The sequence below is a fragment of the Crocodylus porosus genome, unplaced genomic scaffold (assembly GCF_001723895.1).
Source record: "Crocodylus porosus isolate Cpor-Errol unplaced genomic scaffold, CroPor_comp1, whole genome shotgun sequence".
Classification (NCBI taxonomy): domain Eukaryota; kingdom Metazoa; phylum Chordata; order Crocodylia; family Crocodylidae; genus Crocodylus; species Crocodylus porosus.
Window position 1 is genome coordinate 258,401,479 of NW_017728886.1, and position 25,979 is coordinate 258,427,457.

At 44.0% G+C, this 25,979-nt stretch overlaps 1 protein-coding gene across 1 annotated transcript in view; it reads left to right on the forward strand.

Annotated features, from left to right (window-relative positions):
* Nucleotides 1–25,979, forward strand: part of TG (thyroglobulin) — a 210,241-nt gene that overhangs the window by 173,369 nt on the left and 10,893 nt on the right. The window contains exons 42-45 of the mRNA XM_019547510.1: nucleotides 2,121–2,285; nucleotides 3,215–3,382; nucleotides 12,059–12,240; nucleotides 16,668–16,775. Coding sequence (XP_019403055.1) covers nucleotides 2,121–2,285; nucleotides 3,215–3,382; nucleotides 12,059–12,240; nucleotides 16,668–16,775 — 623 coding nt within the window. The remainder of the gene's footprint in view (nucleotides 1–2,120; nucleotides 2,286–3,214; nucleotides 3,383–12,058; nucleotides 12,241–16,667; nucleotides 16,776–25,979) is intronic.

Here is a 25,979-nt window from a genome sequence, read left to right on the forward strand (position 1 = left end):
TCCCCCCACATCTTAGTGTCATCAGCAAATTTGAACAGGGTGCTTTTTACCCCCTGGTCCAAATCGCTGATGAAGATGTTGAACAGTGCGGGCCCGAGGACCGAGCCCTCCAGAACCCCACTGCCCATGTCCTTCCAGATTGAGAAGGACCCATCCACTACCACCCTCTGGTGCGGCCCTCCACCCAGTTGGCGACCCATTTGACTGTGTGGGTGTCTACACCACAGCCCCCCAGTTTCTTAATGAGAATGGGGTGAGAGACTGCCTTCCGGCAGTCCAGGAGGACTATATCCACTGCTACCCCTGCATTTAATGATCTGGTGATCTGATCGTAAAAGGCCACCAGGTTAGTCTGACTTAGAGCCTTCCTTTTGCTTAGCTACAGCAGCCTTGCAGCTCAGCCGTAAATTAATGAATAAATGACTATTCTTTCTTTCTAAATCACATTTTTTTTCTTTTAACTGATTCAACAAAAGAGAAAAATCCTTCAGAAGCATAGTAAAATAGGCCCAGTGGAAGTTATACATGTAGTGAGCTTGTACAACTGGCTCAACATCCAAACAATAATGTCTTTCTAATTATATTTGGAAGCTGATTGCCTCAGTCATCACAACCAGTAGGTACTTGCTTAGACGGGCAGAAATGGGCAAGGCTGTTTTTAACTCCTCAGTGCAGTTGTTAGAGAACTAGTATTTGGTGCCATCAGATTAAAAATCAGTTTTGACATGAGTTTATTTTTTTCTTTGCTCAGTGTTTGTGTTTTTCTGTTCAAGGTTTTGCATTTAATTTCTTTTATACTGCAAACAGCTAATCAGTTGAGGAGATCAGATTCACTCATATGCTTATATCATGTATCTTGGGGTTTTTTGCTTTTTTTTTTTTTTGAGGACGGAAAAGCATCTGTGAAGTTATTATTATAAACTGATCTATGTTTGGAAATTAGTCACTTGAACTATGTCACAGCTCTTCCAGCCATGCTGTTCTAGGTTAGATGTTATCAGATTATGCTAATATACCTGCATTTGAAATAGGTGGCTTACTCAACAGCATTGGACCATCTTTTCCTAGCTGTGAGAAGTTGAGGCGGGAAGCATGGGAATGAGGTGTGTGCGACGGGGAGAGTGCAGTACCATGACCATGGGGTTAAAGCCAGGAACTCCTGGGTTCTGATCTTTCCTCTGGTCTTATAGTTGCTCTGGCTAATTGATTCAAAGATTAAGTATACTTTGAAGAGCAATGTTAAAATTCCACATTCACTGTAGCACGGTATCTTCCAGGTCAAGTTCTCAACTGTAAAGGGATATTTTTTCCCAGCCAGTTGTTAGTTCTCTGCATGAACTTTGAAAGTATAGGCTTGGCTTCCTTTCTGTTCATAATATCATCATCAGCATCACTGGGATTAGTCTTGGGACTCATCATTGCTCTCTCTGAACTTTTGCTATCCCTAGAGTGCTAAGAAATAGAGGAGACAGACTTAACAGGAAGACTAGTTTGGTTTTAAGTCCCAAGGGGCAGGAAGTGTGACCACTTGTCTGTTGTTACAGTGTCAAGCAAAATGGGGCCTCAGTTTTGGTCACTGCCTTCAGTCACCTCCAAAAGACAAATGACAGTAATTACTTTGTGATATAAGTTCAGCAAAAGTCATAGCCATTGCAAATCACATGGGCGTGAATATTATTCTAGGAACACTGGACTGGAAGGGGCCTCCTGTTCAGTCCCCAGTTACAGGCAATCACAACACACAGACTTTTTCCTACCCTGGCCAAACCCCATCCTAAATGTAGTGTTTTGTCCCTTCTGTTGGGAGACTTCAAGAACCTTAGTCCTTTAGTGGCTAACTTGCAGAATGAATTTATCCGTGGCCTACTTAGATCCATTTGTTTTTGTCCTTTCACTTGAATACAATTTTCCCTGGGTTTATTTCTCTGGACGTGTCAGGATATAAATTGAATACATAAATAAATAAACCTGTGCTCTAATCACTGGATCTCACTGGTCCTCTTGCAAAGTCAAGTTCTTGTTCAGTGCCTGAGCACTTTTTTATGTTGGATTTTTTAGCATGCACTGAGGAAGCACATATCTACATGATCAGCTAAGTGAGAGCCTGTTTTCTTTTCTAGGGAGGCTCTGCTTTTTCTCCAGTGTCAGTGATTAGTAAGAAGACAGCCCAAAACCAAGTGATGGTTCTGGCTAATGAATTAGGATGCCCTTCATCCAGCAGTGAGAAAACCATAACCTGCCTTCGTCAGCTGCCTGCCAGCGTGCTCAACGATGCTCAGACTAAGGTACAGCAAAATATGTGTCCATCTGTATTGTAGGTGGGAAATAGAGGTAGCACTGCAGGAACTTGCAAGCAGAATCGTAAAAGACTGTTGGTCTGATCCTCAGTGTTTGTAAATCAGCATTCACTTCAGTGCATCAGTGACTTCAGTTTCACTTTGACTATGGAAATGTGCCGGCTGGGTTTAAATCTGCAACCAGAGTTACATAGACAAGATCTAATGTCAGTGGGAATCATGTGCCTAGCTGTCTGCAGAAGCAGCAGGGTGAAATGATGCCTGTGCTTTTCTTTTCAGTGGAAGTATTGATGCTTACAGAAGGTGCTGTACTGACCACTTGGAGGGTGGGGTTCTTCCTACATGGGGGAGCAGAGGCTTCAGTAACAAGTTCCCCGGTTCACAACCCAGCACTAGGCCTCATCCCCAAGCCAAATGTGACACCTCTAGGACCAAAAGGCCCCAGTTCATGTCAGCTGTGATTTTCAGTTACTTTATAGGGGGAACTTGTCCTCTCTGAGACCATCAGCCCAGTGATTTGTTCTAGGGAGGCAGCTGAGCAAACATTAGTCAGATGGGAACAGCCTTCAGTCATTCTCAGTCTGGCCAGACACTCGCTACTGAGCTTCCCTCTATCCCAGTACCAGTCCCTTGAGAGAGCTAGTTTGGATGAGAACACGGATCCCATTTAATGGCATGTTTGCAATAGATTTCAAAGGCAGCAGAGAGTGGTTATCAATGGCCACTTTTGAAAAGCGCACATATAGTTTAACTTTATTAGAAAATGTTAAGAGCAAGAATGACAAGTCCACAAAGGAAACACAGAGTGCCTGAGCAAGGGAATAATGTAAGAGGGATGGGGATGAGGAAGGGAACACAACTAGGTTACATAGGTACAATGTTAGTTGTCTAAGCCAGTTGTTCTCTCTCCAATATAGCTCTTAGCCATCAGTGGGCCATTTCAGTATTGGGGTCCAGTGGTTGATGGCATCTACCTTCAGGAGCCTTTGGCTGCAGCCCTGCAGCGAACTCGACTTAAGAAGGTGGATCTGCTAATTGGAAGTGCTCAACAAGATGGGCTAATCAGCAGAGCGAAAGCAATTAAGGTAGGTTGCGTTTTACTATATGAGAAAATTCTTAGCTGTTAAAGCACTTCAGTAAATATTAACAATAAAGTCAATGTGTGGCAGCAGCAAGACAGATACTCTGGCTTTCTTAGTTCTTGAATTGTGCTCCATAAAAATACACGTGTGTGTTGTCCCACAAGAAGTTTGGTTTTCAGTAGCCAGTGAAATCGCACTCTTGGTGTAACGGTGTAATGATACTGTTAGTTGAAGGAAGAGGCAAAATGCACAAAAGTCAGTGGCTGGTTTAGACTGTATTTGGCACATACCAATACATCTAGGTCTCTCAAAAGCATGTTAATATAAAATGTTCCTTCTCTATGTTACTGCCAAGGAAATACTATAATATTAAGTGGGCAATTGGCATGATCCAGGATAGGAATGGGCCCAAGTCAACCCCTGCATCTTGATCCTTCTGAATTTCTTAGAGGATTTAGACTCTAATGGCAACTATGGGTCCAAATTTCATAGGTTATTTCTTTCTTTCACTCCTCTCTTCTGTCTCTGTGCCTGAGTTGATGAACTGATTGATTTTCTCTATCATTGCCTGTGCTTTTCTGTTGTGTGAACCCACCTGCCTATTGCAAGGATTCCTCTAAATTAGAATTGCTTATGAATAAGAAGCAGACACATGAGCTAGGATCAGAGTCATAAGGGTTATCAGAACACAGGCCTATCACCAGCAGGGGTCAGGAATAAATCATTCTATATGATAATGTGGAATTATAATAATTTGTAATAACGCTAATAGTTTTACTACAGGGCTTTTGCGTCTTTTCTGAAGCAACTGGCACTGGTCATGGTAGAGGCAGCATACCTCCAATTGTTCCTTTCCATCAGGCAATTCTCTGTTCTTGTACCCTATTGAAATGCTTGTGTGAAAAATCCCGCCCTTTATGCTTTCTCTCTGCTACCTTTATGCCACATATAATTCCTCTGTAATGAATGCATGTATTTACATCTATGAGCACTTATCCAGCAGACCAGCATATACTAAAGCAATCATCGAAAACAATAAACTAAAACTGAGGGCATGGGCATTTTGGCAAGTTACTCTAAGATAACCAAGGGCAAGGATTTGCAGCACGTGAACCACTCTGTAGTTACTGCCCTTGTACATGCTCTTACCCTGTGGTCAGTGGAAGCTAGCCAGTAAGGGCCTTGTTTCACGGTAAGTTTAGGACTCTTCTGGAGCTCTGAACACCTAGACTGGCGACACGTTAACACCTTTAAGTGTCTTAAAGCACTCATTATTTGCTTAAAGTTATGCCACTCCAGGGCAGGATCATCTCTAATCTGCCTAATTTTGCTCCTGTTCCATTACCATACGCCTACTTCCCCACAGCTGTTCCACCCAAGTTGAAGTCCTCCAGCATCCCAGGATGCAGTGGCCCCTCCTGAGTCAGGGTGAGTAGGGACACTGGGTTGCAGGGGGGGCAGTCATAGTGCCTCACCCTCCCCGGGGACATCAGGCAGACCAAGCGTCACAGCTCCAGAGTGCCTGATGGGCTCAGTGCCTTCCACCACTGCCCAGACCAGCTCACTGCTCCCACCACCAGCAGCATGAGGGGAGTGAGCTCCAGAAAAAAGGATTGCGCCCCTCAGAGTTCAAGCAGCAAGCTGGGCTGGGTGGTGGCGAGAGGGACTGACAACGCTGACCTTGTTTGCACTAAGAAACATTTTACATAGGTTCCTAGTCCTGCCCCTGCTCACCAAGCCTGTAGTGGCAAGTCACAGCTGTGCAGGTGAGGGACAGTCCCAGTTTCATAAGAGGTTTTTTTTGCCATAGGGTGTGATTGTTTCATGAAGCTGATCAACACTAAGCCAATTAACATTCGTGCAGTTTACAGCATAAGGTGTAACAAAGCTCTAATTTACCTTGCAGTGATTTGGCTTAGCACAGACCAGTTTAACTTCAGCATCAGTGTAACTCCTGTTGGAAATGTGATGGCACTCTATAGTAACGGTACGAAACATCAAAACTTGCTGCCACGGGGCCCAGTGTTAAAATATGCTCTGGACATTACTGCAGAATACTGAGATTATTTATTTATTTTACCAAGGAAGCTAAAAGAAAGGAAAATTTTAAGCTAGGATGGCAATAAAGTAGGAAATGCTCCTTATTTACAAAAGGTTAGTTTACTTTTTTATAGGAGGCCAGGTACCACTTCATTCTCACTTGCAAGATGGAGGGCTGGTCCAGCAGCGAGGGCACATGCCTGGGTTTTGCAAGACATTCAGTTTGGCAATGTCATGTGCACTCCTTGAACCCAGTCTGTTTAATTTCTGCTCTGTGGAAACTGCCCAGATCAGAGCTGTGGTGCTTCTAGGTTGCTGACTCTGAAGCAGGCCCAGGGACCCTAAAAGCCCCAAATGAGCAGCCTCGAGGCAGCCTGCCTGGTGAGATTCTAGGGTTGTTTGCTGTGCAGGCAGAAGTGCAAGAAAACAATAATCTCACCCCTCCCCCAGGTGCCTGTGGTACAACATATGGAGCATCCAGACTGCCAGGAGTAATAGCAGGGTTTAATGGGAACCTCTTGAAATAGTGTCTGATTATGATTCTGAATAAGGATGTGGTTGCCAGATTAGTTCCCTTTCAGCTCCCTTTTTGATTGTTTCAAATGCCACATTTTCCTTTCAGATCCTTCACAATGGATTAAAAGGAAAGCAAGCGGCATGTGATAGTAACCCCGCCATCAGTAGATAATGATCTCTGCTGTGGCAAGGCGATGAACGTGGATAACCCTGCCCAAGTCATGTGATGGGGACATGGAAATGAAATTCTGTGTCATTTTCTTCCTCCTGTTCATCATGCCATTAGCACAGACGATGAATGAAATTCCACTGTGTTTTCTGAGAAGACGTGCCGCAAAGACCGATGACTGAAAAGTGCTAGTTGATACTGATTTCATTGGAAAAGCAGAGCATCTGCGACTGAGAGTCTGAGAGTTGCACAGAGCTTAAGCTGCTAGGATAAGAAATTAAATACTCCTCTTCACTTTTCCATTAGAATAGTTATTACTGAAGCTGGTGCCCAGAGCCCCTGTCAGTCACAAGGACAGGCCCTCCTTCAGAGAGTTTGCAGCCCGTGTTTCAGATATTCCCTCTTCCTTACTTAGCCTGTCTTCATGCTTTTTGCCAATAATCACTGGTTATTGTCGTCCTCATTTACTCTGTTTCTGCCTCCCTAGGTTTTTTGAAACACTGTGAATCCTCATGCATCTCAGCCACTTAAATGCCTTATTACAAAGCAGCTGAAAAGCCAAAGGTTTCTGGATTCATACATGCTTCCTCAGCACATAGTGTCTTCATTACTGCAAAATCCTCTCATTTTCTCCTTCCTGGAGAAGTTTGAAAAATGGCTGTTTATGCTGATCCTTATAACCCATGCACTTTGCTGTATCTCAGCCCTGACGATGGGTGTGAAAAAACCTGCCCATGAAATCCAGTGTGGGCAACATAATCAACTCATGGTGTCAGCAGAGTTTAGCCTAAATCTGTGTGGGTGTGGATGGGGACCCGGAGTGTTTTCCTTCTCCTGCAGCATAACATGAGGAGTCTTTGCCCTATCCCACTCCTCTCTTCTCCTCCTATATCAGATCCGAGATTGGGCTTCTCTTTGAAGAAGATGTAGAGGAGGGGGCAGAGGGGAAGCTCCCCAGTCTTGCTTGGCAGGAAAGCTAGTCTAGTGGGTGGGTCATTGGACTGGATTCAAAGACTTGGGTTCAGCCCTTAACTCTGTCTTGAGGGTTTGTTTTTTTTAAACAGACTTGTCCCTTGGATAGTACTCAGAGTGCAGACATCTACAGACACGTGGTAGTGGCAGTGCTTTTTGCCAATAGCATCTAGAATGGGCTGAGTTCTTTCAAAACCAGAAAAGGAAGTGTGGTTCACCGTTTTGAAGGGCTCAGTGTAGAGAGTAGATTTTGACTGTTTTGACAAACATGGAAGTGAGGTCTTTCCAAGTGCACTGCTTTAGTTTGGGTTAAGGTCAGGGCATAGGGGTGGAGGTCAGATACTGTGCCCCCCTCCTTTTGAGCCAGGAGACTGGAAGAGGAAGAGGAGACATCGAACTGTGGCTCCATTCACCCCCAGGCATTGCCTTCTAGCCAAAAAGCATTCTCATAAGGCTGAAATAACCTACCCCTCCCTCTAGCGGAGTAAGGCATAGTAAGAACCAGTGGCTACAAGTTAAAGCTAGGTAAATTCACATTAGAGAGAAGGCGCACATGTTTAACACTGAGGGTGATTAGCCAAAAGAACAGGGCCTTAAAATCTTCAGATCAAGACTGGAAAGTTTGCTTTATTCACACAAAAGTGACTGGGCTCAGTACACAGAAAACTGAGTGGAAATTCTGTGGCTTATGACATCCAGCATGTCAGACTAGATACTCGAATATATTCATCTAACTTGACGTAATTTGAGAGAGTCCAGAGGAGAGCCATGTGCATGATCAGATGGCAAGAGAACAGGCCTTGTGAGGAGAAGCTGAGAGCTACAGGACTCTTCAACCTGGAGAAGCGCAGGCTCACGGGGGACCTGGTGGCTGACTATAAGTACAGGAGGGGTGTGCATCAGGAACACCGGTTCACAAAGGATGACAAGATCCAGTGGTCACAAACTCTTCCAAGACTGTTTTAGGCTGGACATAAGGAAAAACTTCTTTACTGTCCGAGCTCCTGAGGCCTGGAATAGACTCCCTGCACAGGTGATGCAGGCACCTACTCTGGACTCTTAAGAAATGTTTGGACGCTTATTTTGCTGGGATCCTTTGACGCCATCTGACTTCCTGCCCCTTGGGTAGGGGCTGAACCCAATGATCTTGCAAGGTCCCTTCCAGCCCTAATGTCTGTGAAATCTATGAACTCATACAGTATGTGTGTGTGTGTGTGTGTGGGTGTGTGTGCGTGCGCACATGTGCACCTTGTATTTAGTACAGGGTAGGCAGTATATAGATTGCACAAAGGGATGGAGAAGTGGGACTTCAGAGACTATCTAAGTAGTTGACAAAAAACTGAGTTTTCTCTAAGTTTTCTTTACTCAGCTGATTCACCCTTACCTCGTCCAAGCCCCGGGTGTTGTACACACCCCAGAGGCAGTGGGTCGATGAATGGCAGGAAAGTGAAGGGTTTTATGCTTTTATTCCATCCCTATAATTTGATCTCTGCAGGCAAGCTCTTGCACCTACAGATCATCCTGTCAAGTCAGTGGGACTTCTAAAGGGACACAGCTTCTCACCTTCATGGAACAGATCCCAGGATTGTGGCCTCAGTTTGTAGCTATAATGACTTGGGTCGGGGGGGAAAAACCTACTGTTAATATCCGTGCATAAGAAGGATGGACTGTTCAATTCTCACTCGTTATTTTCCCTCTTAACTATTTGGAATCAATAGCAAGGCTGTGCTGAGCCTCTCGTCCTGTGGCTAGCAGTTTCCTTAGGAGTCTCTTGTGGGGAGGGCCTTGATCAAAAACCGTTTAAAAGTCTAAAATACCCTTGTTTACTGGTCCCTCCCCCCTATCCTCTTTGTTCAAGTGTTAATTCTTAACACTACTCTAATGCATTAGAAAGGTACCATTTAACCTTACAGAGGATGTGAGCCTTACCATATGTTACTAATTTAGTATTTTAATAGCACATTGGTCTAGATTCACTTACACATACTAATTGCTGTACTCCGGCACTTTAAAAAAACTGTAAACCGAGCTTAATCAGCTATGTTTATGAGTACCTTGTGTAAAGTGGCAAACCACTGAATCTTGCCCAGGATCTCTAATGATTTTCTCACCTCCTTATTAGTAATGCTGAAGAAAAGCCCACGGGGCCTTCACTCGGTCACCCCTTGGGAGTTAGCAGAACGTAGACAATTTGGCACAGGCTACAGCTGTGTCTATCGATCTGGTAGAGTCTACTCCAGTTGTTCTCAGACTTCTATTGCAAAGAGCTCAGCAAGACCACAAGAAGTCAGAATGTTTTTGACACGTGGATTCCTATTAAAATCGCTGCGTTTATTTTGTGAATCACGTAGCTATCTGTGTGGTGCCACAGTCCCCCGGTCTATTATGTCATGTGCTTTTTGGGAAGTGTTTCCTCATAGAGCTGGTCTGACATTTCTGATGAAAACTGGTCATGTTGGAAGACACTGATGAAACCGTCTCAATTTTAATAGAATTTTCATAAGAAATCATCAATTCATTTCCAGAAACGTGGGGATTTTTTTGTTTTTGTTTTGTTTTTTAGGTAAGTATTGAAACAAACATTTCTTTTCAACTCCTTTTGGCTTATACAGGAATATCCAGTGTTTAGATTATGGTATGTTTAGATCAAATCAGCACACAGAAGCAATCTTTTGGAATATTTTCTTATCGGGGGAAAATTCCCAAAGTGGAATGAAGCTGTATTTTCAAAATAGAGGAACTTTCCCACAGATGGAAATCTCATTTTTCTTCCAACTCTCATTTCTACATGGCTAGCTGGCTCAGCAGATCATGACTTGATCTGACTCGCAAGAAAGTACCCAACAAGAATCCAGACCATAGTGACGTGCTTTCAGTTTCTTGCAGAAAAATGCACTTGTACTTACGTGCACATGTTGCATTTGTGTGTGCAAGTGGATAGTTTTATAGTAAAGCATGCTTGAATTTTTCCATTTTCCCTGTACAGATGCCCCTTTCCAGATGCAAATCATGTGTCCTTATTTGCTAATGTGGCTAAAGTTTCCATTGGGTGATTATTTTCACTTCCCAGATGTTGGTGGAAATAAGATGACAGCTTTCAGAACAGCTGCCTAACACACTTAGTCTTGAGCAGCCAAAGACTAATGGGATGAAATGCAGATAACAGTGGAAATGTCTAAAGAAGCGGAAGGTGCTGCTTTTAGAGGCTGTATTACAGGAACTAAGGATGCATATATTGGCTGAATTACTGCTCTTGTGGGTTGTACTTGTTCATGTGAATGCATGAGATAACTATACGTTTAGGAAACCTTAATTTCCCCCCCATGAATTGGTAGCAAATGAGATGGCAGCAAATATAAGAATAAAAGAGAAATAGAGGGGAAAATACCACTTTTTTCTGAGTGTACATCCTGTCCTCCAGACATGTTGTCTTTAGATTCTGAACTCTTCAGAGCAGAGACACCTTCTGTAAAATCAATCCTAGTAAGAGATTATTGGTACTATCTAAACACTTGTGACACACACAATCTTAGGCCACGTTCACATGAGCATGGACCTTTGTTTCCCCAGGGACAAGAAGCGGCGGCATACCTTGAGCCTTGAGGAACACTTGTGTCACGTGTCCTCTGGCATGTGGCAGGTTACCCCAGGTAGGGGAGGGGAGGCTAGGGCCAGCCCGATGCTGACCCCAGCAGCCTTATCTGGGGGCCTCCTGGGGCTGCAGCAGTGGTGATCCTGCCCCTTTGAGCCTGGCCAGCAGCCAGAGTGTGGCTCCAGCCAGCCAGGCTCCAGTTTTGGGTGGTGCATGTTACCTCTGTGTGTGTCACTCCGCTTTTGTGTATGTGGGGAGATCCCAGGGTCGAAAAAGCCCTCCAAGCTGCTACCTTGAAGCATGGAGAACAGCTGAATGTGCAATATGTGGCACTGTGGATGTGTCTGCGGCACCGCATGCCGCACAGGCGCTCTAATATGGACATGGCCTTAGAGTATATAAACACCAAGAAGGAAGAAAACATTGTGATTAAAATACCCCACTGACTTCCATCCACCCATGTTTTTATGGTGTTGTCCATCTGTAAAGCCACGGCAGAAATGAGATGAAATGAAAAAAAGAAGAGTTAACACTGAATACCAGGAAAGTTGCTCCTTGGAGGGGCCCAGCTCTGGTAAAGCTGAGCAGGACAGAACAATAGAATGATTTCTATGGACAGTCACATGCAGGTGCCAGGAGGGGCGTAACTTTGATGCTTCTTTTTCCATCACTAATTTCTGTGACTTTTGGAAAAGCAATTATTCCTTCTGCAGCTTTTTGCACTTTCCGTACAAGGCTGCAGAAAGAGATTTCCTAGCTGTTTGATAAAAACCAGATGCAGGGCATGCAGTATATTCAATATAAACATATAGGGTAACTTGACTGGGCAAACTTAGATGTATGTTTTGCTTTAGATGAGCTGCCCACAATAATAAAGATAGTCTATTAGATGTTACTATTGGGAACATTTTAAAGATATCAGACTAAATTTCAGCCACTGTGCACCTGTGAAAGTGCAAGGCTCAGGGAAAATCTTAAGCTTCAGGCTTTTCAAGAAGTCACTGTTTCCCAACTTGGAATAACTTCTACCATTTACAAAAGGAATGCAAAAAATCTCAAAGGCTAAAAAAGCCTCAAAACCCCCCAAACCGTCCTTGAATAACAGAGACATCAAAAGCCTCCCAGCAACTGCTATTTTACCGAGACCAGGAATAAATAGCCAGGCATGTTTTGGTGCACGTGTCAACCTCCCCATCTCTGTATGCTCAACAGCTTTGAGGACAGAGACGTGCACTCCATCTTTCCCTGGGAATTCAGGTATCAGCCTGGAGCGGAATAGGAATGTCTGCAGCAAAGGAAGATCTGGGGCTGCATTGTTCCTGAGAGAGTTTATTCTTTGTTGGGTCTTTTCTGTTTGTTTGTTTTTAATGCTATGATTTTTCCTCTTTAGAAATTTGAAGAAAGTCAAGGAAGAGTAAGCAGCAAAACAGCCTTTTACCAGGCCCTGCAGAATTCCCTTGGGGGAGAGGACTCCAATTCTTTTATTGAGGATGCAGCCACCTGGTACTATTCCCTCCAACATTCATCTGAAGGTTATGCAACATTCTCTAGGGCTTTGGAAAATGCCACCCGGTAAGCAATGAGTTGTATTATTCTACCTTATGAACTTGAGATGAGATAAGTTTGTGTTTTATAGCTCTGGAACAGAGTTTAATTGTCTCCTAGTTCAGCATCCTAGGCAAATGCAGAATTTGCTCACCCCGAACCATCCCACATAGATGCCTATCCAGCTTCTTCAAGAAAAAATTAAAAAACAGACCTCCAATAAAGACACTTCCACAATTTTCCTAGGCAGCTCATCCTACTGTTCTTGCAACTAGAGTGTTTTTGGGGTTACCAGCATTTAGTCCTTGTTAATTATACAATTAGCTACTATGGTGGTGAAAACCGTACAAAAACTTGGATTGCAGTGCCTAAAGATTAGGGGCCAGATCCAACTCCACCTATTAGGTGCCTGGTAGATTTAGGAATCTAAATGCAAACTTTATTTCATCCTGCTTGCTTGAGTCCCTGGAAAACTTAATACAAAAGATGGATGGCTTCTTGTCCTCCTGGCTACTTTTTTACAACTTAGCTTTAAAGTTGACAATGGGTTACAAAAATTGCATTTCCACCTGGGAGAAATTTTACAATCTTTGCATGCTCCTATGCCTGAGGAAGGGCGTGTGTGCCCGAATGTTTGCAAATAAAGAATATTTTTGGAACTATCTAGTTGGTCTAAAAAAACATATCACCTCCCCAAGAGTTCTGATTACAAAAGTACATGCATTAATGGACTTTCAGGGATTCAAGCAGGGTGGAATAAGATCATATGATGTACCTCAGTCCACCTTTACTTTGTGAACCTGAGATGCAATAAGTTTGCATTTTATAGCTTTGGGATGGACCTCAAGTGTCCTCTTGTTCACACTCCTACACGGATGCAGAATTCATTATCAGCGGTAGATGCTAATCCAGCTCCTTCAAGAAAAAAAGCTCCTAGTCTTCCTAGGCACTTAATAGGTAGACTAGAATTGGGGCTTTGGTGTTCAGTTGCAAGAGGGCAATTCAGATAGAAAAGAGTCTGCGTGCCTAGGATCCCTTTCCAGTCAGCGGAAGTGTAAATGCCTCCACAGGGTGATATATAGTGGTCAGAACTAAAATGCTGTGTAGCTTGAATGGGGAGAGTTGGGCACCTCCAAAAAGGTACGGTATAGAAAAGCCAGTAGAGCATGGAACTGGGTACCTGGCTTCTATTCCACATGAGAAGTCTCCATTCCCTTAGCGTCCAGAAGAATCCCTGTTCTGATGATAGATGCCCACGTTACCAGTGATGGTGGTGAAGCAGGGCCCTTTTGGATCGTTCTTTTGAATTTAGATGCCTATATGCCATTTGTACTGGTTAAGCTTCTGTGGACTGGTGTAAAGCATCAGGGACTTGCCCATGGCCATAAGGCATTGCCTGATTAAGTAGCATTAGAATTTAGACCTCTCTGGCTCCCATCCTGTGCTTGATCCACTGGAACTTGCCTGCTGGTGTCGTCACTCTGTTTATCACATCGCAGCCCTCTGTCGTGGAAATAATTGTTACATTACTAGAGATGTCATTACCAGAGCTTGGCACTAAGCAGTCCACAGTCCTGCAGTTTGCATCTGGATCTGAACTTCTCACAGCTGTCTCTCTAATTTTGACATCACTATGAGAATGCACAGGAGTAGAAAATGGGAAAGGAATGATGAAATCCTCAGCGGTAGCCCAAATAGCTTTGGGGATTAGTATGATTGGAGAAATGAAAAGTCAGTGGGTCTGAGTGTGGCTTTGCACACTTTGTAGGGAGGGTCATGACCCTACCCTCTCTCCCATCTCCTCCTAGGTGGCTGGTTATGCAAGACAGGAGCAGCCCTTGCGTTGAGAGTGCAAGACCAGGGCTGTGGCACCCGCACGCATGGAAGCAAAGTGAGGGGAAGTCTCCATGCACCTCTCCCTACCTGCTTCCTTGCAACACCACCCTGTTACATTTGAATGGCATATGCTTTTTTAAAAAGCCCCTGCAGACATCCCTCTGCTGACAGTGCAGATGTGTTATGAAAATTGCTCCTTATCCCCAAGAGAATGAATGTAGTGGTTGCTTCCTTCGACTTGTTGAGCCAGGCTGTTTCAAGCCTGCTTCTACGGGAGCACTCACAGCTACAGGACTGTGATTTTGGCTGTCTGTGCTGCGCAGTATCCTCCCACACTTGCACCAGCATGGAGAGCTCTAAAAACACACTTCCTCTTTCAGTAGATCTTCACTGAAATCACAGGTTGCTGCCCACAGAGAGCCTAAGGGGGATGGAGCTGAGAGTGAGCCAAGATTAATTTAGAAAATCTTATCCCAGAATCCAGCAACCAGATCTGTTTGGGAAAGGCCCGCGGGTGGTCTGGGTCTGCCTGTGTGTTGAGGTCCTGAAGTACACAAGCAAGCAGTGGATTGCGGACGGCAGCTTATTTGTTTCAGTGGCACCCAGGGGGTGGTTTATCCGCTGTACTGCTTCGCTGGGCTTTTCCTCCCTCCCTGCCTGCCAGCCTCTTCTGTTGACAAGGTGCCAATCACTAGGCCGTCTCCGGGCACTGTAGAGAGAGTCCAGTTTTAAACATGTAAAACCACTGGGAAAACTGTGATAAACAACTAGGTACCTGAATCACTTGAGAAGCACAGTTCCTCACTGTCATGCAGCCCTCAGCAAGGAGCCATTAAAATAATAATTAAGGTTGCTACGGTCACTTCTTTTATCCAAGGGCCCCAGGATGCATAAGCAAGCCCTAGTGCACCCCTGGGTGGGGAAAGTATGAGTTATTACCTGCATTAATCAGATGGTTAAACTGGCTGAGAGAGAGAGATGCGACTGGCTGGCCTGAGATCATACCAGGAGTTGAGCGCAACACAATTCAGTACACTTGAAACACCCCAAAAGCTAGGCTGCTGCTCTGCCCACTGAGCAGCGCTTCCACCATAATACTTTCTCCAGGCCCCAGCCTATGCTCCAGAGAGGAATGGAAGTGACGATCAAAACCTCTATAAGTAGTGAAGATGGGTAGTTAAGGAAGAGGAGAACTTTATCCTTGGATAAATGTGTAACCCAAGGCCACTTATACACTCAGGGTCTGTAATTCTTTTGTGAAGTTCTACTAAGCTCATAAAGCACAAAAAAGCACCTTAAGCAGTTAAGTTGCAAGTTGCATGCACTTGAGACTGGAGTTATAGAAGATTTTAATTTTTTAAAATGGTTTTGGTTGAAATTCTGTGATATTTTCCCCAATTTTTTAAATTGAGCTTCATGGAGTCTTTTTAATACAGTATTCTGCGAGCTGTGAGAAGGAACGTACACTTGATTTTTGTTTTTCAAAATTAACCTAGAACATTTGACTCCTTTCCTTGCTTTACCCACAGAGAATTGAATTTTAAGTGGCCGACAGGCTTCAGAATGTTTCTCAGGAGAAAATAGCTTCAAAGTCCTGATATTTCACAGAACATCTGTTCCCACAAAGTTGCGTGCTTATAGATGGCAGAAGCATGGTAGCTTTAGTTTTAAAGGGTGTTGTCTGTTGTAAGTGCTAAAGAGAGCTTTGGTCATACAACCCAGTGTTTTGTGGTCTCTGAGTTGAGGTTCTGTGAGCTTAAAATAAATGCTGCTGAACTGGTACAACTGGTTAAAACACTTAAATAGAGAAGCACATCTCTGTGCTCCTCTCACATTATTTTTTTTTCTTATCATCAGTCACTTTTGGCAGTCAAATGTTTAAGCAGTAAGCAGGTTTCATGTTTACTGCAGTGAACAAGAATTAAAACCTCTGACTTTCATATTGTGTGTGGTTCATATTTTTATGTATAATGTGTACTGGGTACACATTTAAGTTTATCATATAATCCTCTCACCTGTACTCTGGCCATTACTCCATCTGCTTCAGACATTTACATATTCTATACTGAGCAGTGTCAAGCAGATGCCCACTTGAGTATCCTTCTTCCAAATGTGGAAATTCCCTCCAAAATTATCCTAATCCAAGATCCGGATCAGGCGCTTGTGACCTATAACCACTGAGATGCTAACATTCTTGCAAGATGCCATTGCAAGCTTGTTGGTGCTAAAAATCAGAAATAAATAGGATAAATCCTCCCATTAGAAAGCATGGGATGCCCCAGGATCAGTGAGAGAGGCCTTTTGTTTCCTGCTCTGGAAGTTCCTGAGAGCTTCATCGTAATGCAGCATCACTGTGTGGGGAAACACGTCTTGGAATCATTTTCAGAGGTTTTTAAATTATACTGGTAATGGTTGCCTTCTTTGTGGAAGGCCTACCTAGAGTGTCAGGGTCTGGGAAAGCTTTGTTTCACCCCTTTGCGGTGAAGATAGGAAATGGAAGCTAGACTGGAAGAGATGAGGAAATCAGCCGTCTAAAACAAGAAATATAGATTTTGGAAGTATTTTCTGGTTGTGTAATTGTTTCTCCATGAGTATATTCTTGTTTGCTTCCTTCTCAGTGACCGTTTTATTAACTGCCCCATTATAAGCATGGCGAGTCACTGGGCTGATAACTCTAGAGGGAATGTGTTCATGTACCACGTGCCGGAGAGCTCCTCAGACAGCAGGTAAGGAGATATATTTTGCTTTATTGCTTGGATTATGGGATTTCAAAACAAAAACCTGCATGGTCCAAACTTTGTCAAACTTACTCATATCAGCAGGGTTCAGGCCAAGAGATCTTGTTTGTCTCTTCTCTGCGTGGCACAAGTCATCTATGCAATACAAGAGAAGCCTGCTCCAAAGTCATAAGCTGTTCAATGGAGTTTTTTAAGGGAAATTATAAAGGGAAAAGGAGCAGGGTGGGATTTCCAGTGGTGTGAAGCTTTCCTTCATTCTGCTGTTGTTGAAGTCTGTAGAGTTCTGCTATTGACTCTTCACTTGACAGAGAGGGCCTCAATAATGACCTTTTAACAAAGTGGACTGGTGATGAGATTCAGGCACTGGCTTAGAAGATCTGGGTTCATTTTTCAAACTGTGCCACAGGCTTCCTGGTTTGGGACAGACCTTCAAAAAGCCTGAGCCTGAATTGATTTAATCTTTTCAGGTAAGTCTAAACTGGCTAGGCTAAATCAGTTTGTAAGTGTACAGATATCCCCCGCGGACTGAAAAAATGCAGGCACATGCATGCAGTGGCTCAGGCTAGAAGCTGGGGGGTGCTCGAGCAGCCCTCCCTTCCCTTCCACTGTGCTGAGCTGAGGGGGGCATAGCCAGGCCCCAGCAGGACACCCTGATTAGGGAGGGGTTCCCCCCACTCCCGACTAGCTCAGCAGGGAATTCATAACACAGTGTTTATCACCCCTAACTCACTGTTTACCATCCTATTAAGAAAACAGCAGAGGGATATTACCAGCTACCTGCTGATTCTGCTTTTGTCCTGTCCACCACAGCACAGGCCGAAGCCAGGATGTGGCATGCTAGCTAATGCTGTGCATCTGTGTAAGGCAGAGGGGACAGGGATCTCTGTTTAGCAGGGAGTGGCAGGGGGCAGAGGGATGAGGAACAGGGGGAAATGAGGCAGATGCTTGCAATCTCTGCTGGAGGTCTGGCTAGGGAGCAGAGGAGAGGGACCAGGCCTGCTGTAGAGCAGAGAGCCCCGCCCAACCCAGAAAGCATGCTGGGAAGCTGGGGGAGTCTGATTGAACTTGAATCAGCAAGGGGTCTTGGACAGACATTGCATAAACCAATTTGACTGAAATCTGTTAAGTCTGATACTACACTCAACCAGGTTTATCTCAAACAGGTTTCGGCCATTTTGAAACAGGTTTATGTGCACTGAACATCTGTTCTGTTACAGGGTTAAACCAGTTTCTGATCACTTATAACTGGGTTATACGTAATGTCTGTCCCTAGCCCCTGAGTGGCCACATTCCAGACCCCCGATCCAGTCTCTCTACATCATTCTAGTGAAATATTCATGCCATGAAGGAACTGCAGTGTCCCCAGTGTGTGTTATGGCCATTCTGGACTGCAGTGCAGCCCACGGGCAGCTATGGCAAGAGCATCATGAATTAGATCAGCACTTGGAGATGCTCTAATATATACCAGGGCTTCTACTGGTCCCCGGAGAGAGCAGAAATGTTCATGCCTCTCTCTGTCACTCCCTGGCTGCACCTGCTATGAGCTCAGAGGAACATCTCATGTGAGACAAGTTACCTACATATATGAGTATTCCAAAGAACTGGGACTAAGCCAAGTTTGTATCCTTACCAGTGGGGATTCCTGTGAATCTCATTAAGTACAGATGCTGTATTTAGTTTTAAATGACAGCAGGGTGAAAACTCCCACTAGACACAGTTTCTTGGACTGTGTTTTTAAATAATTCTGACACGTATGGAGGCCAAGAGACGTTTAATTCTGTTATGCTCAAAGTACCCCTTCCCCTTAATGGACAGCTGCACATTTTTAAGGTTAACCAGGTTTCAACCAGTTCTGTTTCAATCTATTTTAAACATGTCTTTTCAGAGAGGTCAAGCCAACAGCATCATTTCCAGGTAGTGGTTTGTTTTTGCCATGTGAGTCAAACTCACCACATTCATTTCTGATCCTGGTTCCTTTCTTTCTGGGTCAAAAGCATCACAGGATGCTGCAGCAGTCACTTTTGGGTGCAGCTGACCCCAAATCAGTGAAATAAGTATGCCAATGTTTAACTTGAAGGTTCTGCTACGTGTTTTCTTGAATCAGTCGCCGTCTCTGGTCTCTACTCTCCTGGTCCAGCAGAATCTCAAGGCTTCTGAAGCATGTTGTTTACAGCCGTTTCTTTTCCTAGGATTTTCTCCAAAAAGGTGGGAGGTATGTGAATAGCGTTTTGATGCTAGTGAGTAGAGAAGGGTCTTTTAATTGTTATTGTTCTATTCGTCGAGCTAAAGTTGAGCCCTGAGTGCAGTTGTTTCTGATTGCAAGGCGGGGAGCATTTGAAAACCAACTCAGATCTGGGCTGTAGATGCTTTTGTAGCACATAGAGTCACTTTATTCAAAAATAGAGCAGTACTGAATCCCAAGGGAGCCAGTCTTGCTTTGGGAACTCTGACAAGAACTTTTGTACAATGTTCTATTTAGTTACCAATATACCAAGATAAGAGACTTTTCTAAGGCTCCTAAGAGAGCAGGGATGCATTGTGCCAAAACCCAGCAGAGGAAAAATGGAAAGAGGTGTCCTCAAATTAGCTAGAAGGTTTCATCTTGCAGGCAAAAGAAGCAGGCCATTTTTGTCAGCGATAGGGGCTAATTGCAGAGAGCGATAAGGCAGTGTTCTGTGTACCTAAATAGGAACTGTGTTAGAACCACAGAAATTCATGAAAATGCAGTAAACCTTCCCCTCACCTCATCCTGTCACATTAGAAATCTGTCTCCTTTGCTTTCACAATTTATTACTTCTCAGTCTCCATATGAGTAATAGTTTATATAGCGCTTCCTGGCTTGAGGACACATTTTCAAATATCTACATAGTAGCCAATCGTCTTCAAAGCCAGTTCGTTCAGTTTTGTTTTTTTGTGCTTTCCAGCTCAGTGTATTACATTTGTCTTTTTTTAATCCATCTTTTGGTCAATTTGGACTGGACAATAAATGAAAATTAGTAGCAGCAAAGCTTATTATCTCTTTTTCCAATAGCCACCTTAAGAAACCTGGTGCCTGACGCTAGGTGATAAGAAGATAAAGCCCCAGAGTCAGAAATTCCTCAAATCAGATCTTGGCTCCTACTGACCATCTCAGTAGCCTGGAGCCAAGTCTTGTCTAATGAGAAGTGGAATGCTAGCTCTGCATCCTCCAAGTGCCAGGGCTTAGATCAGATCTGACCTACGTGGTCCAGCCACATCTTAACTTAGTCTTAAAGAAAAACCCTGTATGCTAAAAGAATACTATTCGGATTGCAAAGTCTAGCACTTGAAAATGAGGAACAGAATTCAGGTTGCCTGTGCACCCTTATTTCGGTCTCGTCATGCATGTGCAATGTGATATGTTCTTCCTTTACTGTGGTTTACACCAGTTGGCCCACAGAATCCCTGCCTCATTCAGGGCTCAGACCCCCAGGTCAGTGTGTGTGTGTGTGTGTGTGTGTAAAACAGAACCCCTCCTAATTTTTCATCTCAATTTTAGCATATGGAAACTGCTCCCTGCCCCAGCAAGCTGTCTGACAGTCCATTGTACACAAGGCAGGCTATGCTGAAGACTCCATTGTTGGGTATGACTGCACAGCATGAAGCTCTGTCTAGCAAATAATATGGGAATGCCCTGTAATCTCAAGGTAGTAAAGAATAAATCCCTGTATATAGCAGGAATATGTCCAAATTCACATGCCGTCCAATTAGAGCTAGGATTTGACATGAAACAGCCATTGGCTAACATAGGTAAGAGACCTGAGACACGGGCTAGGACCCAGTGGCACATCTTCAACGTGAGCAAGCCCAGTGCCCATCTTTCCCCAGAGCAGCCCTTCGCTTGGAAGTCAGGGTATTCTCATGGGAGGTGGGAGAAGTGTGTTTAAGCCCCCTTAGGCAGAAAGAAATGAAACCTGGGCCTCCCACATCCTAGGTGAGCAATTTAACCACTTAGGTTTTGGTAGAAATAATCGCCACTGCTGTGTGGACCCCAGCCCTTCAGGTGGGTGCTGGGCATTGCAGTCAGAGTGTCTCCACGTGCAACGTGGGCAGAGGATCCCACGTGGGTTTGGGTGTGAGCCAGGCAGCATAAAGGCCCCTGAGAGCTCCTTCCTAACCCTGCGGGCATCAAAAGCACACATATGGCTAAGCTTTCGCCAGTAAATTCCCCTCCTCCTGGGTTCACCCAAAAGTGCCTCAGTCCTGAGAGAGCCAAACAGCTCAGAGCCCAAGTCCTAGGTTAAATGCCATTTGTGGCCTTGGCTTCTCTGAGTATGTCTGTCTCCCGCTTCCTGTGCCAGGCAGCACTGTGCTAAATCACGCCTGCTCTGAGCACTGGAAGCAGTGCAACTATGCTTGCATGGTGCTGCGTCTGGCCTCATTAGGCAGAACCAATTAGCTCACCCCTAGTATCATGATGAGACACTTTCCTCCAGTTCAGGACGTAGCACACAGAACAATGCACTGTTTCAGCATGGGCCTGCCCGAGCTAGCAATGAGAGAGAGAGACCAGCCCTCTGTATTGGAGTTTGTCTTCTGTAAAATACTAATAGCAACACTGCCCTGCCTTGCGGTGGTAAAAGGATAACTACATTCAGTTCCATAAATTAATGACATTAAAATGATAATGTGTTTGCACACCACATTTACAGGGGCCACGTTAGTACCTAAAATTCATAAAGAATTAATTAGCATCTTATTGTGAAAAGGAGTGTTCAGCAACCAAGCTCCTGTACACAATGATGTGTCTTCGAACTCGTAGTCTGCCATAACATTTCCCACTGCTTGGGTCCTGAGGGTTTTTCCAACACTTCTTGCAGTTAAATAATAAACTGTGGATGGACAGAAGCTTTGGAGATGAGGGTGAAAGGACATTTTGCCTTGCATTAGGCCATGTGCATACAGGCATGCATATGTGTGATATATCTAGGCACACACACACCAGGGCATCGACAGAAAGCCCACTCTGTTTATCTATGATATAGATGGAAAATTACAGAAAACCCATTGGGCAATGATTTTTCAAAAAGTAAATGGAACTTGGAGAGAACAAACTAATATTACCATCCATATGGTAAAATTCTCTGAAGCTTGGCATGACATTGTGTCTGCTTTAGTCTTCAGTCATTTTAAATAAGGAGCACAATCCATGGCCAGCTCCTGCTTTAATGATCTGCGGCAAAACTGTATAGCACACATGTCATTCTTTCACTTTTTTTCCACCAGAAGACTTAAGCTTTCGAGTAAACAGTTATTCTGAACACTGTGGCAAGACTGTGGCTCCTCAGCACTGACCAAATGTGTTTAGAGTGCAGAAAAGTTTAGGAAATAATTTTAGTTGCAAGAAAGAAATCTGAGACCTCATAAGCACATTCTGACAGCAACGTATGTGGGTTTTTTTAACAGTATTGTGAAGATTATATAGAAGCTAGCCAGCAACCCTTTAGATGTGATCTGGGAAGCTGATGATTCATTAAGCGGCATTGATCTCAGTGAGTTGCTTTTACAGCAATGCCCTATCATGCTTTTAAGACCCACTGTTCTGCTGAAGGGGCTGCCTTTCAAAGGATATGTATCAGTCAAGGTTCAGGTCATTTAACAGGGCCAGAGCAGGTGGTGTTGTGGCTCTGTGGCAGTAAGTGGACTGGTATCGGTCTCTGCCAGCTGGGAATCCTTCCTATAAGGATTGAAACTTCCACAACGGTTGTCACAGTAATAGGCATTGTCAGTCTTGGTGTCTTAGGCAGAACTTAACATGAATAATTACTAACACGAATAATTACTTCCTGCTTATTTTCCATATTACGGCGTTCTCCTTTGCTTCTGTATTTTTGTTCGGTATGCTGAGGTGCAGATACCCAAACTGCACCCTGCGATGGGGGTGCATTTCAGTGACAGGGTAATGAATCCCATAATTATGAAATTATGATGGAATGGAGTGAGCATCTGATTCGGGTTGAACATACACATAGATCCACTGAAATGTGAGGGGGTGTTTTCTGATTACTAGCAAGAATACAAACACCGTGTGTACAAATGGGTAGGAAATTAGACTCCTAGCTGCAAAGAGCTTGTTCATCTGAAACAGAGAAGATGAGACCAGCAAGCTGATCAGAGATGGTGGGTGGTGAAGAGATGGTAACAAAATGATAGGTTATATGCTATAGGTTTTATAGCCAATCAGGAGCAGTGACCACAGGACACAGTGTACACTTGCGGTACCAAAGTTACTTGTTCCTCTGACTCCTCACTAAGAGTTGTTACTTTCATTCTGTCCCCTCTGCTAATGTTTGTGTTTTGTCCTGTTGTACCATGATAAACTCTTTCCTTCAGATCTCCCTGACCTCTTCCATTCATGCTGCAGCTAAACTAATCTTCCTTTCTCGCTCCTGTAGTCGCATCATACCTCTTTCTTGCATCTTTTTTTCTGCCACTCTCCTGCCCAGATCTGCCATTCCAGATCTTTTTCTCTGTCTGAAGTATCTTTCCATAGAGTACCTGTATTCAGATTTGGGGGCCTTGTTATATAACAGATGTGCTGAATTTTGGAGCCTTGGATAAACTTATAAAGGCAAAATTTTGGGCTAGAGTGGATTTAAGAAAGGCAGAGAAGGAGCAGCCTAACAGCACCATGGAGCTGAAAGGCTCAGAGAATAAAAAAGCTTGGAAACTTTGAACCTAAAACACTCAAGCTTTTCGGCGAGTTATTTTCCTGACATCAAATCTGGCTTTGCCCCCTCTGATTTGTGCATTACTTGTTGCATCTAGCCCGTGACCAATATGGCTGACTTCCTGAAAGACACTTTCTTGGTCAGTGGTGGCCAGCCTTTTTTGGCAAGCATGTCACAAATTAGGACCTCCCTTTTCCCCTGAGTGCCACCTTCCATCACTCTTCCTGCGAGTACCACCTTCCCCTGAGTCCCACCCCCACAAGGGGCGTATGGAGTTTGTGCCCTGGGACACAGGGATGGAGGGAGGGAGGCTCAAGCCTACAGCTGTAGGGAGCGTGGGCAGAGCACTGCTGCAAAAGGAAATTTTAACCCTTCCCTAGCCCCAGCAATTGTCACATTTTTATATGGCAAGTGGGGCTCCAAAGTCATGAATTTGGTGGTGGATGCAGAACCAGGGAAGAGTTAACCCAGGTATGTCCCCATGACTTGGGATCTATTCTGCTCCACTGGCACAGCTGTAGTATATACTTAAACATCTTCTATATTGAGAATAAATAGCATGCAGGGAATGACCTGTATGGAAAATACACAAAAAGCTCCAGGATATAATTGCCCAAGTCATTTGGGCTCTTTTGATACAAAAGTGGATACAATCTGGCAGCCTTATACTAAGAGCAATAGTCAGCCCTGTAAGTTTTTTCTGCATGTTCTGATTTTCCTTAAAGAAGACAACTGGGAGAAATGCACTCCTCTCTTCCCCATTCTGCCATTAGTTTAGAAGTTTTATATAGTGTAAGATGCAGTGAACCACTTGGTATCCCCGGAGTCAGTGAAGTCATATCTAGCCTTAATTTGGCACCGTATGTTGCTATAAATATCTAGCCATTTCTTTGATTTTGATGGTAGCCAAACAGCATCATCTTTTGACATTGCTTGGGTTTGTATTTTGCTAGAATTCACGCTGAGTCCAAGCAAAATCCTTGAAGTGCTGAGAGACTGCTGCCCTTCTGTCAGATTGATTGAGACTGTCACTGCCAAAAGGACATTATTGGACACCAATTCCCACTCTATAACACTGCCAGTGTTAATGTGAGGGGAATGTTGAAGTCTGCACAAACAGCCTAATGTATCATTTCTAGCATTTCTTGAAAAAAAGAATTGTGGGTTCATTCATTTTGAGCCAATTTTCAAAGGGGCCACAAGAGCACGTCTGCATATGGTCCTTTAAGTGTGCAAGAAATCTGGAATCTTATTCTTCAGCAGTGTAAGTGCCTTGAAATCTTGACCCCATTGAAGTCAGTGGGGTGTTTTGTCATTGATTTCACCCAAGTTGTTGAGTCTAAGCAATCCAAAAATGTCACCTTCCCACCAAGAGCAAAGCATGGCACAGATGAGATCTCCCCCCCACCTCCAATTCCATAAGTATGGCCAAGTCTTCTGCTAAATGCCAATGAAGATCTTGAGTGTGAGACTGAGGACCAAAACCTCTCTAAACTGTGACCCCAGCTCACATGCTGCTCTCTCCATGGTTAAAGCACAGCTCTGTTCTAAAAACAGATGGTGTAAAAACGACACTTTCTTATCCCACAAATCTACCCGCATCCATATCTGATGATATAAATAACTAACATAAGTGTAAGTACTTCTGCATCATTTCTGGAAGCTGCACATGGCTAACACAGCTAAGCCTGTCCTCAGGAAGATTGTTTAGTACGTTCCAATTGTAAAAGTCCAGTTCTATCTGTGCAAATCAGCTGAAGGAAATAGGCTTGTACAAAAGGGTCTGAACAAAGACTTTGCTCAACAGAACTTCATTATGAGTAATGATGCAAAGGCAAAAAGGTCCCAATTTAACTCTCATATATCAGGCTGAAGTAGCAGGGCTGGCATTAAGATCTTTTAGCTACTTGTCTATCCACATCTTCCTAAGCAGACAGGAAGATGGTGAACATCAGCATATGCATAGCTCTGGCTTGGCACCAGACAATACACCAGGAGATTCTTCAACATTTGTAGCCAAAGCTAGGGCAAGACTGAAGATGGTTTGAAATCCAAGCTTTCCCCATTCAGCTGCTCTTCTCTACTTGCTCCAAGCATGTCATTGGTTTGTCTCAATGTTTTTGATCTCTCTCTGAAGCTATTTATACAGATAAAGATGGAATGAATTTTGCAGAGAGGATATCAAGCAAATTCTGTCTGCATATTATCTGAGCAATAGCACTGTTTTTTTTCCAGGTTTAAATCCCCATTTATATGGTCCTGTTGTCTAGTTATCAATAAGAATTTAATATCATGAGAAGAAATGGAAACAGATAGCTAAACATGTATTATCACAGAATCATAGCAGTAGGGTCAGAAGGGACCTTGTAGATCTTCAAGCCCGACCCCCCGCCTGGGCGGGAGAAAAGACTGGACTCAAATGAGTCCAGCCAGGTAGGCATCAAGCCTCTTCTTAAAGACCCCCAGGGTAGGAGCCAGCACCACTTACCTTGAAAGTTGGTTC